The 19,534-nt window shown below is 38.1% G+C and overlaps 2 protein-coding genes across 3 annotated transcripts; both read left to right on the top strand.

The window, feature by feature from the left end:
- The first annotated feature begins 1,997 nt into the window (after positions 1–1,997).
- On the top strand, positions 1,998–14,765 carry srxn1 (sulfiredoxin 1 homolog). 2 transcript variants are annotated; one of them, XM_079638528.1, is made up of 6 exons: positions 1,998–2,117; positions 3,861–4,180; positions 4,295–4,500; positions 8,085–8,142; positions 8,268–8,376; positions 14,647–14,765. In XM_079638528.1, the coding sequence occupies exons 2-5, from the start codon at positions 3,956–3,958 to the stop codon at positions 8,271–8,273; spliced, it is 495 nt and encodes a 164-aa protein (XP_079494654.1). In that variant the 5' UTR covers positions 1,998–2,117; positions 3,861–3,955; the 3' UTR covers positions 8,274–8,376; positions 14,647–14,765. The 2 variants fall into 2 exon arrangements, with proteins under 2 accessions (XP_079494654.1, XP_079494655.1); XM_079638529.1 differs by lacking the exons at positions 8,085–8,142; positions 8,268–8,376; positions 14,647–14,765 and adding an exon at positions 5,811–6,095.
- tcf15 (transcription factor 15) lies at positions 13,849–15,631 on the top strand. The gene is made up of 2 exons (XM_079638527.1): positions 13,849–14,765; positions 15,287–15,631. Exons 1-2 carry the CDS (start codon positions 14,280–14,282, stop codon positions 15,350–15,352), a joined length of 552 nt encoding a protein of 183 aa, XP_079494653.1. The 5' UTR covers positions 13,849–14,279; the 3' UTR covers positions 15,353–15,631.
- Positions 15,632–19,534: the final 3,903 nt, after the last annotated feature.

The raw sequence follows: 19,534 nt of genomic DNA, 5'->3' as shown, positions 1-19,534 counted from the left end.
TCAGTGGCAAATCAGAGGCGTTTTAGAGTCCGCATGCGAATAATTCGCTCAAAATGTATGTTTAGAATCAGCACGAGCTTTATCCTTTCGCAAATCCCCTCATAAACAACAAAGTCTCTCGAGATCTAGACGCAATATAAATAAGATATTCACTGTGCAGTGCGGACAACTACAGTCAGTGTTTATGACGAGAGTTTTAGGGAGAGTGCCGAACGCGGTAAGTGATGGCTTAAAGGGAGCGCTGTTGACAATCTAAATAGTTTTGTTTTTCATACTTCTAGAGGAGCAGTGGTTACATTCACACTGTAAATTATAAATAGTGATAACTGCATTTAAATGTGGGATTGAATCCACTTAATTTTTGTCCTTTGAGTCATGAAATTGCGATGATTTGACACATAGCAACATAAGAACGTGATAACCATAGCAACATTTTGGCGTCTAATAATGTTATCATTTTTGTTGCATTTATACTTTAGTCATAAGTTTACATACTCCTTGCAGAATCTCCAAAATGTTATTTTTATATGTTTTTTAATAAGACGGATCATACACATTGTTTCTATACTGCCCTGAAAAATCTTTTTCACATGACAGATGTTTAATAGCCTAAATAAAATACAAACACAAAATAAAGACAAATTACATAGGCTCGATTTTAATATTGTGTCATTACCTGAATGATCCAGAACTTTTTTTTCTTTTTCTTTTTTTTTTAATGGTTGAGGAAAAATCATCCAGCTCCTGCACATTCTTTGCTTTTCCAGCATCTTCTGCATATTTGACTCCTTACTAGCAGTGACTATGATTGTAAGATCCATACTTTCACACTGGTGACAACTGAGGAACTCATACACAACTATTACAAACCCTGCAAACATTTAGTGATGCACAAGAAGGAAGCATCCGTTAAGAGCCAAGAGGTGTAAACTTTTGAACTGGATCATTGGTGTAAATTGGTCTTATTTGTTTAAAAATGCATTCATTAATTTAGTCCAACCCTTCAGAGGCTAAATAAGATATTAGCATGTACAACACAATAAGAAAAATTTAAACATCATCATCTTGCTCAAAAGTTTACCCCTGGCTCTTAATGCATCGTGTTGCATTATTAAGCATTACCTTGCAGATTCTAAAAGATGTACAATAGGTAAACGTATGACTGTAACTATACATTGCAATCATTTTGTAAGGTTTAAAATATTAATTTAAGAGCTCAGTGTTGAGACCTTTCGCCGGGATTTGATTGGCAGGTGATCTGACCAATTATAATGCAGATACACGCCATTTTTGTTCGACAAACAAACCAAATCAGTTAGTAGATTAAAGGCAGTGGACTTGAACTTGAAAAATAGTGTGTATTGATTTCTTTTTTAGAAATTTGTGCTATAACTAGAAGAGATTATCAGTTCACGTGCTGCTTGAACTGAGGCCTACACATTAAAGCACCACAAAACAGTATTTATCGTTTGAATTTCATAAAAATTAAAAAAATTGAAAGCTGAGACTTTATTTCAAACCAAAAGTACCCTGCTCTGTCTGTTGGCACATTGTTTGTGTCCTCTTTGCTCCAACCGAGAACATGTGGAGTGAGAGAGGAATGGCTTGTCGGACGTAGCAACAGTAACCAAGAGGGGCGGGTCTTTGTGAAAGGTCAATTTCAAATCATTTAAATCTTTGTGGACTCGGCCGGACTCGACTCGGACTCGGATGTTAAGGACTCGGACTCAAGTCCGACTCGACCCTCTTTGGACTCGGACTTGGACTTGTACTCGGTTGTTAAGGACTTGGACTCGACTCGGACTCGACAAAGGTGGACTCGGACCCAACACTAGAATCGGTGTTATGAATAAATGATTTAATGATAGTCACTTAGGGCCTGTTTACACCTGGTAACTTCATGCATTTTTACTGATCGTATAGCTATCTGATTTATCAAAACGTATGTGTTTTCCCAAAACGGATATAAATCCGATCTTCAGTTCCCGCGCTGCAGATTTAATGGAGTACACGTCACCGACCGAAAGCAACAGATATGAGCTGCATTTTATTGATCATCAGATCAGCTAATTTCAAAATAGCAAAGACAGCAATAGGAAAGAGCGGCAACAGCACTGGTAGGATCATTTCGCGTCTTTACTTTTAATGAATATGATTGTGTATGTGTTAAGTGTCTGCGACTTACTTTCACTTTGATTTGCTAAATTGCTATAGTTTGCACGTTGGCTTGATGTATAGATGCTCATCTGTGATGCGTAGCCTAGGTGTAGGACTAGCGCTCTCACACGTTTATTTTTTAGCATTGTTGGGACGGGAGGAGTAAAATTTACACATGTGGTTTCAACAACCTCCAATTTCGTCTGGATTCGTCTGGAGACCTCCTCCTGAAGTGGTTTCAGCGATAGGATTTAAATCCGTCTCAAATGCGTTTTGTCAAAAGCGGTCAAAAGACTTACCACGATCGGATAGCGCGTGAAGTGGCCAGGTGTAAACAGTATAGGGATCTTCGCCGTGACGTCACGACGCGCTCTGGTTGGCAGAAGAACAGTAATGACCGCTTAAAGCGCAGCGCAAACACAGAAGAAAATGGTTGTATCGTGCTTTGTGATCGGCTGTGTTAACAGGTTCGATAAGAGTAATAACCCCAAGAGCTTCTATCGTGTACCTAAACAGCCTGAATCAAGAAAGAAAGCTTTGAATTTCTGCAATTAGGCGTCTATACTCAGCGGAAAACAATGGGAGCCAGCGGACCACGATCGCGTCTGCTACCTACATTTTGCGTTAAAAATTAAAACTAATTTTGTAAATAAATGTTACTAGTAGGTTCTATCTCATTGATGGGTTAATTAATCAATGAATAACTGTACAAAATACCGCGGAAGACGTGTCAAAGTGTTTGTTTACATAACTTTTTGTGCATGCTGTGACTGAGCAATGGAAGTATAATAACACTGACATACCCTTATAAATTAATGGCAAATTATTGTATTTTCATTCATACATTTTACGTATATGTTAACCAATGTTATATATCAGAGGTAAGATAATTTTGAATATAGCCCATGGATAAATTACACCTGTATTTTTACTCTAGTTGTAACATATTTACCAGTTATCCTTAGTTACAACAAGTAATATTCGTAATTATTACTTAATTTATAGGCATCTAAAGATTTGTACGCCTTCATCGACTCTCTGGTAAACATAGATGGCGTGTCGATGAGATACAGATAGATGTCGCCGAATGTCAAATCTGGCCTTGTGTCCGGGCTTTTGCTCCAATTCTCACTCAGGTGATATTGATCAGGCAGATAACATGAACCCTGGTTATATAAAAGCTTAACCTTATATCTCTTTTTTGGTTCTTCGGACAAATAATTAGCATATGCTGACAAAACACAGGTAGACTGCTGCGAGTCTGCGACATGTTTTGGTTCTTTCTGCCAACCAGTTCGCGACCACGCCCATATCGTGACGTCACGTGACGTCACACGACTCCGGCGAACATCCCTATTGCCACCTACCGGTGTAACGATGTAACCGTTTTGTAACAAAACGGTTACATCGTTACACCGGTAGGTGGCAATACTGTTTACACCAGGGGGATTATAACCCCCCCCCCCCCCCCCCCCCCGGAAAGGGTCAGTGTTGAATAGCACTTGGTACATCACACTTTTTGTGTGTGTGTGTGTGTGTGTGTGTGCGTGTGTATATATATATATATTTAGAGCACTATTTTATTAGCAATATCCATAATTAATATTATTTATGTAATTTTGAATGACTAATAGATATAGATGCAAGATCTATAGTTTTAATTATAATGCACTGACTATTATTTTGTTCTGCTGATTAAACAGACAGGAAGAGGGAAACATTAGGACCAGAAGGAAATATTACTCGCGCATGCGCAGACACGGTACTTCCCTGACGCCTGGTCAAACTTTTTCTGGTGATGTTTCAAACTCTGAGCGGTGTTTTCCGGAAGCACATCGGCACCTCAAGCGTGAATCCATTCACGATTTTCAGGCGAAACATGGGCAGTTTACGCAGCGAAACCCGCTCTATCCATTCCGACAACATCCAGGACGTCCATAACACCCCAATGGACGTAATCATACGACCCATTCCGCCTGTTTTAGACGAGCAGAAGGTCCAAAGTCTTATGACCAGCATAAAGGTTAGAATAATTAGTATTGACTACATTTAACGTTTAAATGTGTTTAATCAGTTTGTGACATTATATAATCTCACCGCAGATCATTTTGTGATGATATGTGATATGATTTTCCAGGAAGGCTCAGATATCTCCGTTGTGCCTCCCATAGACGTGCTTTGGATCACTGGAGAAAAGGGGGGCAATTATTACTATTCTTTTGGAGGCTGTCATCGATTTGCTGCCTATCAAAGATTAAAGATGAAATCTATACCAGCCAAGATAATCAAATCTAACATCTCAGATCTGCGCACCTACCTGGGAGCATCCACGCCGAATCTACAGTGAGTGACACGGCCACTGATCTATAATAGATCAGTGGATATACGACACGCATAAGAGACAAACTGAGGTTGGCAAACCTGCACTGACAGCCGTCTGGATGATGTTTCAGCACATTTATCCTGGATGATTGTGTTTTCTATAACTCTGAAATTTGGATTGTGAATCAAATGGCACTAGTTAGCTATATCTCTAAAGGTGTTTCATTCTTATGAATGAGCTATGAGTTTTGAATAATCCAAAACAAATGTCATATGCCATATTTATATTACTTTTGTTTTTCCCAACATCCTTATGCTTGGTCACTGTGTGATTCAAGTCATGATGACTAAACAAGTCTCCATTCATCTGTCAGTTCTTAGCCTGACCATCAGATGGCAGCATTATAACACTGATTGATTAGAGCTGGGCTTCCCAAACTTTTTGACCAGTTATTTAACAACACATTTGCATGTTCTTGGTTCTGTTGCTGTTTGATATCAAATAAAGGTAAAAAAAAAAAAAAAAAACCTTGAGCAGAGAATGAGATTTTGTCCAATGTTATGTCCCCTATAGAGCTTTTCCCTTACAAAGCCAGAACAACCTAAATGCTATTTAACTGTATTAAAAATAGATATTAGAAAAATAATGTGAAAGACTTTATTCTGTTCTATGTGCATTGATGCATTTAATTGGTTAAAATAAAATATAGATTTGTATTAAATGCTTCCATTTGATGCTCAGGCTGACCTTTGAGTTTGTTCATTTTGTTCCATTCAAATTTCTATGCCAAACCACACCATGAGCATCCGCGAGATGACCACAGGCATGTGCCTGTCTGGTGACCATTGGACTGGGTTATGTCTGTGCTCTGGACCACAAGCTTTGAGATTGAGTCTCATGGGTGGACTCTGATGTCAGATGATTGTCTGGCACATTCAGAGTCATAAGGATTCCACAATTTACTTTTTTTACTGTTCTGCTTTGGATATTACAATCTGTTTTTAGATGCACTAAATTTCTTCACAGCATTTAAAAAAAAATTCAATTTATGTTTTTATGTGCCAGTGAGTGGAGGGGCATGAGAATTGTAGGACGTTGTCTGAAGCTCATCTATAACGACAGGACATGTTGGGGGTCATGTGTCATGAGAACTGGCCAGCATTCTTCTCCTCTGCAGGCTGGAGTGAAGGAAAAGAATGAATGCAGCAGCTCTGTTTTATTACACTGCTATATATAGATGGATTGAAGCTCACAGTCAGACTGGTGTAGAGGACATATAGTGGAACCGCTAATCTGACATAAAACTGGTCTCAATCATTTCTACTTTCAGCTGTTGTCTGGAGGAGATCAGAGGACGGGCACCTCAGATTTTTCCCTTGTAATGGCATTTCATTTCCCTTTGACCCCTGACCTTGGCCTAATATCCATAGCGAAAGGCCTCTCAGACTCTACAACAACAATGACTGAAGCTTTTGAACCCCAGAATCTCTGACAGCAAAAATTGCAGGTGGCTCAGTCAACAATACAATAAAAACGACAAATTTTATTGTGTATTTCTGAATGTTGCAACAGTTTGTATGGAATGGCTTCATAATAAAAAAGCTTTGCAAATGTCAGCAGCTTCAAAGTTTTGCATATGTAAATCTCCTTAAAGGTAGCAGGGTAGGCGATTTTTTTCATAAACACGTTTTGTTATTCTGGTTGAAACTCTCTTCACATCCTAACAGAAATCAATGATAGAAGTGGTCTAAATATATATATTTTTTACACATATATCATCTGTGCAAGTCTCAGGACCGATATGATGTGCTACCTGCCTGTCAACATAATGTATTTCCATACCTCTGCGCACACGTCCCGTAAGGCTATCCAGAGTTGTAGAAACGGACTGAGCACCGCAGACAAACAGCAGCTACCTTTTACAGTTCCTCTTGAACCAAAACAACGAGCTTATGCTGCTTTCATGCCATGTCCCCATGAGTACCCTCACGTCCTCAGACTCGGATTAATGTGTTTCTGTGTCAACACTATCAACGCCGAAATGAATCTTCAACAGTCAGGTCACGTGGTACATGTAAGAGCTCTTTTGTTTATGTTCATTACTATTGTAATGTTATGTGCTTTGAGACACGAGGTAATTTAATGCCGTCTCTCATGACACTTTGCTGAATCTGCTCCGGCTGTACGTGTTTGAGAGCGCTCTGAACGGAGGATGCTTTAAAGCTAGCTTGCTATTGCTAGCCGGTCCAAAATTGCCTATATTGGAAAAACCATTTGGTCCATACACTGATAGTCAATGGGGTCCAAAACAACATTGGCATAGAGTGCTGCAGTGATGACGTATTGACATATGACTAACCCGGAAGTTAGCATCACCCTGGTTCCCTCAACAAAAACCCAATAGGAATTTCCCATTGGCTTTTGGATTATTGCAAAAAATACGCTCATAAACAACATTTTATGATTCTTACAAGATTTGTTCATCATGATAATCTTCCCAAATGAACAGAACCTTTATGAATATTGAAGCGTACATGCAATCAACATTAGTAAAAAGCTAAACGTAGACTTCTATGTCACACCCCTAAGCTTCCGACAACTCTTTCAGTCTTTATTTAAAAAACACTTATCCTGTAAGTTTGAGGTATAATAGCTTACAAGAGCACGATTACAAACACAACGAGGCTGTAAAAGCAGACCAGTGAGTAGATGAGTTTTCCTGTTTAGCTGATGATGTTTAATGCCAGCCTCTGTAGTCCAATTTAGCCGCTTGTAGCAACCACCTTTTCCAGGTAAAACCTTTTTAAAAACATAAGAGAGTTTTAATGATGTATTTTATGACTAAAACGTGAAAATATCTTGACCTTGTGTTTACCACAGACCTTATTTCTGGCATTAAACCCATGACTTCAGGATGATGGAACCAGAATTGCAAGAATGCTATGGGTTTTGGCCTACAAAAATACATTATCCTTCAGCACTAGGCAAAATATCTCCAAAATTTTGTGCAATAAAAAAAGTGAGGGTCAGTACATAAAAGCATTTAATTTTTGGGTGAACTATCCCTTTAAGAGATATTGTGTTACCTTGGGATCTTTATAGCAACCGTGTTCAGCTGAAGATCAACAGCTGCTGATTGCAGGAATCATGTCTTTACAGTCGCATCCTTTGATCATGGAGGAAGGTACAGGCCTGTGATTGGCGATTACTACCCTGTAGATCTCTGCTGGTAGATAACAGAGTTTATCCATTGGCGATATACGAGTCCCTGGGGTGCCGGCCCTGATCTTGGCCTCCCTTTGGGGCCCCTCAGGAAGTGAAGAGGGGGCCCCGGGCCTCGGCGGAACAAACCTGACCGACTGTAAATTTCTGGCAAAAGAATGGTCGCGTGTGAGAAGACTTCCTGTGGCTTCCTCACGGTCTGGAAAAAAATGTATCCTTAGAAGTGTCCTGACACGCACAACCCCTGATTGAGGAGACACAAAGAAAGAGAGACGACACACACCCAATTTGGGAAGCGTGGGCTGCACCTGCTGCTTTTTGGGGAAATAAAGGAAGCTGTAAGATTGTCTCTCACTTCCCAAAGATTTTTCATCCTAACTAGGAGGCGAAAGATGAAGAATGACAGATGGTGGGAGAAGAAATGGTTCCAGGTACTTAAGGTAAGGTTTCACTTGCATCATTTGTAACATCATTATGAGTATATATGTTTGAAAGTCTCATGAATATTTCAACCTCAGACACCTGTCATTGTACCGATGTAATTCCACTGCTCTGCTTTTGACAGGCGTGAGAAATCATCTCTCTCAGACGAATCCATTCTGTCTGAGGATCAGAAGGACACAAGACACAGGCTTTGACCTGGAAGCCGATCTTCCCTCCTCTTGCTCTTGAGCGTAAGATCATGAGTGTGAGATTCTGAATGATATTTTGTAGAACTTTACACATTACCAATGATATCTTTTGCTGATAATGTAATTCTCCTTACTGACTTGTAAACTCTTTGTGCCATGTCTAGAAAATTTTCATAATATTTTTTTCCATATGCATCTAATAATTTATTAGTATAGCGACAAATAAAATAAAAAGTAACAATTTTTTTTGAGTTTTGATTAAAAATCGACATTTTAATTAAAAATGACATGGCCTTTTTTAAAAATGAAGCGCATGCATGGTTGAATCGTTCATAATAAGATCAATTTATGTAGAAAATACATTGTTCTATTTCTAGGTGTGAATTATTTTTATTTTTTTGTCCTGTTAATTTTTCACATACAGAATTTTATTCATAAACGACGTGCAGAATGATTCGTTCATAAACGTCGCCTTACGTACATTTCTTGTTGAATTGAATGCAGCAATTTACGCAGGAATAATTTACAAACAAATGATGTATGATAAAATATAATAGTAAAACCTTTGAAAACAGGACATTGCTTCATTCTCGAATAGGCTATGGTTAGAGAGTCAGACTGGTAACACGAAGGTTGCAGGGTTAAATGCAGAGTAAAAATTCTGAGTGTAGGTTACTTGGCCTTCACATGTCACTTTGTCTTCAAATAACGTAAAAACTTAATTTAAAGTGTCCATTAAGTGTGTGTTGGTGCTCCTGCTGTACGGTCTTGTTTTGTATGTCAGAGTCCAAGAGTTATGGAGCAATAGGACATGAATAGACTTCCTTTTCCTGTACAGCTTTTGGCAGGATCCTACCATTGACCCTTACCTGCAGGGGTCAGTCAACATTTCCCTGAATAGCGTCTGATTTCACACTGTGGCTCTGTGCGCTGTACGAATCCCCTGCTGACGCTGCAGTCCAGGAGGGTTATGTGATGACAAAATAATGACATATACTTGCACACTCACACAGGGAAAATTACCAAACCATTTCAGCATATTTGTAGAGTTACATGCAAATGAATAATGGACTTCTCATCCCCTCTGGATGGACTTACATTAGACTTGCAAATGCTGGGAAGAATTAGCTGTCCTAAAAACACGTTTTTCCTCATCTCCCCCCCCCCCCCCCCCCCTCTCTCTCTATATATATATATATCACTCACTCACACACAACACACACACACACACACACCTCCATCACGTGTGGCCACAATATGAGTTATCAGACACTGACCCTATAGTCATACTGAAATTCACATTTTTTATAAGTTCAAATGTGTATTTCTCTATGACAGCAACTTATCAAAGGAATATTATTACAGAGGTTAAAACAAGTTGAGCTCATCGACAGCATTTGTGGCTTTTAATACAAACATGGGTTACAGCGAGACACTTACAATTGAAGAGAATGGGGACAATCTGTACTCACTGTTTCAACACAAGACCTAAACAATATTTGCATATAATTTGAATAGCTTGAAAAATAATTTAGCCTACTTTTCTGAGTAAAGTTATATTCAATTCTGCAGTATTTTTTTTTGCCATGACAATGTTACCCCAAAACCACTGTAAATTGAAAAGAACAGCTTTATAGCTCAAATAATGTCTTAAGTTTTAACAGATTAATTCATAAAATTATAAGATACAAATTTATGTTTTTAAATCCTCTAAAAATTGGCCCCATTATAAGTGCCTCATTGTAACCTCAATTTATTTACAAGTGTCTAAATTATTAGGGAACAAGTGTCTAAATATTATTTTTTTGTGTAATACACATTATCCAAATGCTGTTGTTAAACCTGGAATATTCCTTTAATATAATGCCATATATTGTGGGTTGCATTATGGAGGAGGAGTTCTTTATAGCTTAGAGACTACCCCCACTTCCCAACACACACACACACACACACACACACACACAAACACACACACACACACACACACACACACACACACACACACACACACACACACACCTGCTCTTCTCACTCAAATGCATGAACCCTATACAGCCTAACCAGTCTCTCTCTCTCTTTCCTAAACAAGACTGTTGGTTTCTCATGACATAATGTTGTTGGTCCTGTAAATCTGTGTGTTCAGCTGCAGTCTTACCTCACTTATTCATCCCATCCAACTCATAAGAGAATACTGAATCTGCCATTGCATGATAAATACATAACATAGCAAAGAATTGGGGACGTTTTAAATTTGTTAACATTTAGTTTAACGAAATTATACAACCTAAAAATTTTTTTTTTTAATACTATATTTTATTACTATTTACATTCAATGCAATTGTTTTCTAAAAAAAAAAAACAAATAAAAATACTATTAAATTGTTTGGTGATTGTTTGGAACATTAAAAAAAGTTGTAAATAAAGCAAATATTATTGTAGTATGTTTTAGAAAACACACTTTCAGTTTTTCTTCTTCAAAGTTTCACATTTAATTAATCGTGTTACTTGCTGTTTCTTTGTAATTGTGAAATTAGCTATTTCTGAGAGCATATTGTTTCTACACCAATTCTTTTTTTCAGTGATGGATCGGCAGAGCTTTATTGATTATTGCCCCCTAGGCTTGTAAAAACAGCGTGCAGGTGTTTAGAAAATGTCGTAAGTGTCGTAGATGGTGGGAGGGGGGTTGTTGGTGCAGCTGAGGGGACAGAAAGTCCCGGGTTTAAGTGACACTGGCATGTTTGTGAAAGCTGCTCCAAGTGACATATTACGGGCCATGGAAGCACAGAGAAAATAAATGAGACAGAGAAAAAGGGTCTGGAAGCCATTTGCCACTGTCTCACTCTCTCTTTCTTAGATCATTCTTAACATCTGCCTCATGTTTATTTACCCAACACCCGCTTCTGGCTATAAACAAACCATCTCTGCATGAGCTCAGCCCCTGCAGAAGCTCATAGCCTCCAGAACTTCTGCCCCTCGGCCACAAACCAAACACTTGAGAGACCAACAAACATAATTATGTGAATTTCATTTTACTTGTTATCTTGCTGAGGACATAACCAGAGCTGGAGGAAAACTGTGCTTTTAGCTGTTGTTACGCTGTCAAAACACAGAGTTTCTGACCAAGGTCCAGTTCAAAATCCCAGTCAAAAGGCCAAAATAAGGAACATTCCTTTACATAAAAATGTCTTTGTTCCAATAAAGCACTGTTAATTATGCATATTGCAACAAAGCGATTATTGGACCAAATGAGAATGGTCACATTGATCGGGCTCATAACCTCAGGTCAAAGATTAGAGGTCACAGGTTAGTGAGTCTGGTCACATAAGCCCATATGGATGATTTAAAGTCTTGCATTCCTTTGCACTGAAACAGTAATGCAGTCAGAGCATGATTGTGAAGCAGTGAGACATGTTGTTCTTACATGACAAAGCTAGTCATGAATTATGACAGGAAGGAAAGTGAAAACTTAAATGAGTGTGAAGAACTGTAATGTGTGAACTAAAGCTGTCAAATCGATTAATCACGATTAATTCATATTTATTTATTTATTTATTTATTTACAGCACAAACCCAAGACAAGAATGCAAGTGTGCAAATTTGAAATGTAAATAGGGCTGTTAAACGATTAAACGCGATTAATCGCATCCAAAATAAAAGTTTGTGTTTACATAATAAATGTGTGTGCATCGTGTATAATTATTTTATATATTTAAATACACACACATGCTTGTGTATATTTAAGAAATATTTGCATGTATATAATGTAGATTTATATAGCATTTATATTATACATTAATTATAAATATTTGATAAATAACCATTTTTTCTTAAATATATAGGCCTACATGAACGTGTGTGTATTTATATATACAAAATAATTAAACACAGTACACACATTTATTATGTAAACACAAACTTTTATTTTGGATGCGATTAATCGCGCGCGCGCGCGTGTGTGTGTGTGTGTGTGTGTGTGTGTGTGTGTGTGTGTGTGTGTGTGTGTGTGTGTGTGTGTGTGTGTGTGTGTGTAATAGAAGAGAAGAAGCCAAAAATTATCAAGAAAAAGAGAGAGAGAGAGAGAGAGAGAGAGAGAGAGAGAGAGAGAGACTCCTACTGTTCTTAATCATGGCCTCGTGCTCTTATGGTGCGTTCACACCGGACGCGAATAGCGCGTCAGGCGCGAGTGATTCCAATGTTAAGTCAATGCAAAGACGCGTTACGCGCGTAAAACGTGTAACGCGTCTTTGCATTGACTTAACATTGGAATCACTCGCGCCTGACGCGCTATTCGCGACGCGTCCGGTGTGAACGCACCATAAGAGCCACTGAATGAAAACAAACCGCAGCGGTTCTAAAACTCTTACTTAATGAAGACAGTAGTGTGATTTTGAGTGCAAAAAAAGCAAATGTTCTCTCCAGTTCGGGTTTACTTAAAAAAACTCGATTCGCGGAAGAATAGGCTATGACTTTTTAAAAAAAAAAAAAATTTTATTAGGTTCATTGCGACGACAAGTGCTTGTGTAAATAAACATGTTGATTTTTGCAGCATTAGTAGTGCGTTTGCCAGGTTGTTTGTTGCACGTTCATTATAGGCCCACTGTTGTTTTAAACGCCTCCCTGTCAAATGGCCGCGCAATAAAAGCAGTAAATTCAGAGGATAATCACCGGCCATGAGTTAGCCTACTTGCAGGTGCAGCTTCTGTTTTTTTCCCCAGTGAAGGTTCATATTACTCCACGAGCTCTTAAAGTCTATTTTATTGATATTTTTTCATAATAATAACGATAATTAATAATTAAAAGCAGTCTAAAACGTGTTAAATAAATGCCATAATTGTTGAAACATTTAGGGCAGCAATTAAACAGAAGTTTTACATTTTATTGGGCTTATTTTATTTTATTTTACAGTAGGCCTACATCTAGACACAAAATACAAATAAAATAAGTTTGTAAGATTATAAGTGATGTTAAAACTGATCAAAGGGAAACAATCTAGCAACAAGAAACAATGACAAACGACATGAAACAGAACTGTAATATTTCATCAACAACAATATACGATGAAAAATAAACTAATTGAATTGCATTTAATATTATAAATATAAATTGGAGATTATAATTAGGGCCTACATTTACAAATAAATCGAAACACAAAACCCTTTGCTTTTTACTGTGGCAAAATACCATGATATAGAGATGGTACATAAGAAAATCCATGGCCCCCCAGGATACTGAAATTCGGGTTACACGCTTGATTTTGAGCTGTCTGCGTTCAGGTGTAATTATGCATTTAAGAACTGTGTAATAATAATTAATAACCACATTTACTTACTATAGTAGGATTTGGGTTAGTTGCATTTAATAATGCATCAATTATATTTATTAGCCTACCACAGTAACTATAACGTGTAAAAAAGAAAAAAGGACAATGTAAAATAAAGTGTTACCGCACCATACTTCTGGTACTGCCCTGGTACTAGCCTACCTGTCCAAAAACATTTTATGTGAATTTTATGTGAATGCATTAGCCTACTTTATGTTGTTCTTTATCATTTAAACATATGTTTGTCATTTGAATGTATTAATTTGTTTGTAAAACGATTAACTATTAAAATATCTTGTGCTCAAATATGATTTAGCGAGTGTGTGAGAGACCGTAGCTTTGTTTATTTGCATATGACTGACCGCTCCTCCCTATAAAAGACCGCGCGCACTTCTCCTGTTTTAGCTGCTCGCGCATGGAATGACGGTAAGGACGCACTTCAAGAGGATCTTTTAACATGTTATGAGGTCGATCAACTGAGAGTACATCAGAGAAACACACATCAGGGTTTGGCGATGCAGTGTTTGCGTGGCTAGTGCTTGACAACAAGCCATCATTTCCTTTTGGATACTTTGGATACTTCCCTCTCGGTTTCATCGAGCTCTTGTCCAAACATTTTTTAGTAATGGCATTTGCCATGCTGCGGCCCATAGCGACTCATCTAGCGTACTCGGATGTTGCCATGATGTCCGAGGATGAGGAAAACCGCAGCGAGAGCGACGGCAGCTCGGAGCAGAGCTACGGTTGCTGTCCCAGTGCGGAGAAGCGGCGGCGGATGACACTCAAGTCCACAGTGGGCGGTGTGGTTATAGTAAAGCAACGAAACGCAGCGAACGCGCGGGAACGCGATAGGACGCAGAGCGTCAACACGGCTTTCACGGCGTTACGGACTCTTATTCCCACCGAGCCGGTGGACAGAAAGCTGTCAAAGATTGAGACTCTGCGCTTAGCCTCCAGTTACATCTCACATCTGGCCAATGTGCTCCTGATAGGGGATGGAGGAGAGGACGCGCAGCCGTGCGTGAGCGCGGTGTACAGCGCGCAGGGCGACACCGGAGGAAAGCAGCCGCGCACCATATGTACTTTCTGCCTCAGCAGCCAGAGAAAAGGGGTAAGACACCATTCAAATGTATGAACATGCGAGAGAATGCATTTAGTTACTGATACTGTCTGAAAAGAGTAATAATAATAAACATTTATGGATGGCAAATAGGATGTGCGGATTTACGCACCTCAGGAAGTGTGAAGGACCCTTGAAATGTAATACAAATACAATCAAATTAAAAAGAGACATTTTAAGAATGAAACAATGTACCCTAAAATAGGCTAAATTAAGCTTTTATAAAGAGTTAATTTTTACTTGTGCATGCCCCCTTGATAATAGCCTATTTGGTCATATATTTGCCAGAAGATAAAAAGTGTTAAAGTATAAAATAATTTAAGTTCCCTAAATCCCTATCAAAAATTAATTTCCCTGCAATAGGTTAGTTGCAGTTGGTTATTGAGTTGGCCCAATAAAAAGAAAATGATAGAACAGAATTGGCCAAAATATCAGAAGGATGGCCTAGATGGTTTATTTGTGTGACCTGACATTAATATAACCTTTTGTTTCGTCTACGTGTGCTTTTGCAGATAAAGGACGGGACTGACTGCGTCCGCATGCGGGGAATCACTTCATTGCGCGTGACACGCCGGTAGCAGCTGCAGCAGCGCGTGAGATGAAACCGCCACTCAGGGAGCGCGAGAGGTGAGCGAGATTCCTCGCGACGGAGATTTTCGGAAGACTCGCCATTCAAACAAGCGTTGGTTTTTGTATTTGTACTTTTCTGTGTGTGTTTTGTACAGAGATACGAACATTTAAAATGCAGTGCATAAAATATTTGTTTCCTTTTTCGTTATCTTTTTTAAAAAGAGAATTTATACATTTTATACACAAATTGTGAGAACACCGTGGTGAAATAAAATATATTTTTTCAAATTTCAAATGGCCTCTGTCAGTTATGCGTGGATGGCACAAGAAAAAAGAAGCACTTTTGTAAATGTTTTGGATTGAAAGGATTTGTCTTTAAAATTGAATTTCTCCAATAAATGCTGACCAATAGAATATGGTCCTTGAAGTTAAGCATCAATTCAGTTTTCATAAAGGTATAGCACAAAAATCAGCTCAGTGGGACTTTAACATAATGACATCATTGCTATATAAGAGTATGGATGATTCAGCTTATATATCTGTAGAGCATTTATAGTGACTTTTGTTGGCTGGTGCTTTAGCCTATATCCCTTTCCATCAAGGTTAAAAATCCAAACGTGTCCAGAATAAATACAACCAAAAGATGGAAGAACAGTCATGTGCTCAGGGATTATAGGCAGGGCTAAACATTAATAAACATTAATTCAAAGTCAGATAAAACTCATTAATAATCTCATTACATAACTAACTAATCTCATGTGGTGGTCCTTTTTGTCATTGTTTAGTATGTAACTTTTGTGAAGGACAGAAACGAAATGCTTTTTTTATTCTTTAATACATATCTCTCATTCTGTCTGCAATGTGTTTTGGAGATCTGGGATGTATTAGTCACGGTAAATACTACCCTTCGGTCAGCATGGGGACCTGCTGCAGCTGTGCATCTGTGAGCTGCATAAATCACCATGAGGGTCAACTTGGAAGGTGGGGTGGGGGTAATATAGAGCAAGAGAAAGTGTAAGAGGGGGGATTGATAAAGAGAAAGCTGGGTCGAAGGTCTGGGTGAGGATTAAGCCTCCAAGCTCTTGGATGAAGGTCATAGGTTACTGTACATACAAGTCGAGTTGGTCAAAAATAGATCTGTACAATTGTTAATAACCCGATTCGGTGAACTTTATGCAGTTGATAAAAAAAGACCCTTGGTGAACTGGCTGAGAGAGCAAAACCTTAAATAACCCAAGAGACAGCAAATATGTTGTGTCTGATCTCTCCTCTACTGCTCTAGTTTTAAAGCTGTTGTTCTATCCCACATGCAGAGGGCAGACCGAAGATAGAGACATTAATTCCACCAGAGCTACACACATGCATGTTTCTCATTTGAAACATGTCCCCGATTGTGTGTTTTTGTCCCGTGACGGTCCAGATTGAATTTTGGATCTGCTCAGAAAAAAAGCAAAAAAAAGCATGAACAATCAATAATAAACATGAAAACAGCAATGAGATTACACATTCAAAGTTTTCCAGGTTTTAAATATTTTTATCAATTGTGAAGGTCACTTGATATGATGAAGTCCTATACGTAGGAGTCTAGGGTTTTAAGCAGACGCAACAATATTAATGGATATAATTATTATATTATGAATTATTATTATATTTAAATATTTTTTACTTACAGCACGTAACACAGAAACAAGTTATTTAAAATAACTAGGAAGTGTTAGCTTCAGAAGGGAGCAAGATAACAAACAAAAGAGTTCTGCCTTGAGTGTAAAACCTTTAATAAACTGCTTAAAGAAAAATAAATTAACAAAACTATCCTCCTGAGACCCAGAAAAAAAACGTTTTTTGAATTGTTTAGAGCATAAGAAACAAATGTCATGCTATGTCCTCTGTTGTGGCATTATACATTATATAATGACATTATAGGCAAAACCAATGGGATTTTTTCTCAATCAGCAATACATTTTGGGGTTTCAGATTTTTTTTTTAACCAAAATTTGTATAAAGATGATTCTCGACTATGTTATGAAAGATATAATGGAATGCATTGTTACACCATTACTTTATGCAACATGGGTAAAATGGCCATAAATTAATATTCCCATTCAATGCAATGTATCTATACACTGTATCTAATTTGCACATTAATGTGTTCTTGGAGCAACATTTAATGAACAAAGAAGTGTAATAATTGGAGTAATAATTAGCAACATTTTAATAATAATATCTAATATTTCATTGGAATATTGATGTATTGGCATATTCACTTGTTGTGTCTCCCAAAATGCCTGATTAACATGATTTAAGTCCTGATGTCCTCTACAGTGGCCTATCAATGCCCTGTTCTGTAACAGAAATATTTTTTTTATTTTGAAACCCCATAACGTTTTCCTGAGATGTTGGTTTATGAAATACAATTTGCAAAGTAGTCCGATTAAAATTATAATTACTATAAGAGTGCTACATTTGATCACTAAATTAATGTCAGACGTTTTTAAAGACCAAGGAGTTGTTTTCATAGTGAAACCTCCAAACATTTGGTATCTCTGAAAAGCCCTGAATGTGCTCTTTACATGACACCCAGGGTGTGACATGTGACATGTATGGTATCAGAGAAATTCACTAAAATATAATGTCCACTACAGTGGACAAAAGTCTATTCCTGGGTCCCAGTATACTACCTGGCCACAAAACAGGAGAAAAACAGGATACTACAAACATGGCACCCACCTCCCTACAGCTTCTATTAGAGAAATAAACAAAACAACAGTTAATGTGGCTATAGGCTTAGCCTTAGATCAATTAGGACATTTTATAAATGTGCCTATTAGGCACTGGAGTGCATCTTATTGTCAGTGCAAGTTGATTTGAGTTAAAACAGCTCAAATGTATTTTAGTCTGGGACTTAAGCCTTGTCTGTAAAACTGGGCATTACATTTTTAAGCATTAAAAACAAAAAGAAACAAAATATAAATGTTAACCCACATTTAAACTACAATCAGCATAAATGTTGGAGTCACCCTCAACAACCACTTAAATCAATGACAAGGTAGAAAAAAATGCAGTGGTCACATTCAACACCGAGACTGAACACAGCAACAACAGAAATCTGGAGAAATGTCATTTTCATAAACTTAAATGTGGGCAATACTATACAACTTTTTTGTAAGCAAGTCAATAAGGTTCATGCCTATACAAAAATGACTATATAGAGAAATGTTACATGGAGTTAAAAATGTGACAAATATCCCCCTAATACTAATAAATTCTGAAATTCTAAATGAATTTGTAATGAAAAGATTGATATTAAATTAGAGACACATTTTCACAAGTGCACTCAGACTTTTGAACCCCACTGTAAATGTTTTATGTTAATGAATCGGTTCAGCAGTGTGCAGTGATGGTACGTCAGTGTTTTGGCAGCTGGTTCAGTCTGAATTCCCCTCATAAGATGCAGATCCGCAGTGTCAAACGTGTGACTGATGTCTCCCAGCCGTATGTATGCAGTCGAATCTAACTCTCTCTCTGCTGTGATTTCATCATTTCACAGCACATTCTGTAGCATTAACTTTGATAGCTTTAGAAATCGAGTTTGATTTGGCTTCTTTGGGTCTTTCATTTAGCTTATTAGAAGCATTTCATAACAAAACACAACAACCTCTTTCCTGTCAGACCTTGACACTCGTTTACTAATGACTGAGTGGTTGCCTAGTGACACTTGTCCCAGAAGGAAACTCTCTCCTCTGTATTTTGGCAGGAACACAGAGTCTACATCCAGTATATGGACACACACACACACACACACACACACACACACACACACACACACACACACACACACACACACACACACACACACACACACACACACACACACACACACACACACACACACACACACACACACACACACACACACACACACACACACACACACACACACACACACACACACAGGTTGGTCAGTAAATGGTTGAGGAAGACTCCCCAAGTGCTTGTGGGTTCATGTAAACTCCAATACCATTCATGAATAGGGAAGAATTGTCTTTTTCCGGTGTGTGCATTTTTGGCTCATATGTCCGATGTGAGATGGCTCCCCAAGGTTTCTGTTTTGCAGGAAGTTGTCACGGGCACACAGGAAAGCAAAACAGTCATGTCCAACCCGTGACTGTCTCACACACACACATACACAT

The sequence above is a fragment of the Phoxinus phoxinus genome, assembly GCF_949152265.1.
Source record: "Phoxinus phoxinus genome assembly, chromosome: 15".
Taxonomy (NCBI): domain Eukaryota; kingdom Metazoa; phylum Chordata; class Actinopteri; order Cypriniformes; family Leuciscidae; genus Phoxinus; species Phoxinus phoxinus.
This window is presented reverse-complemented; position numbering and strand designations above follow the sequence as displayed.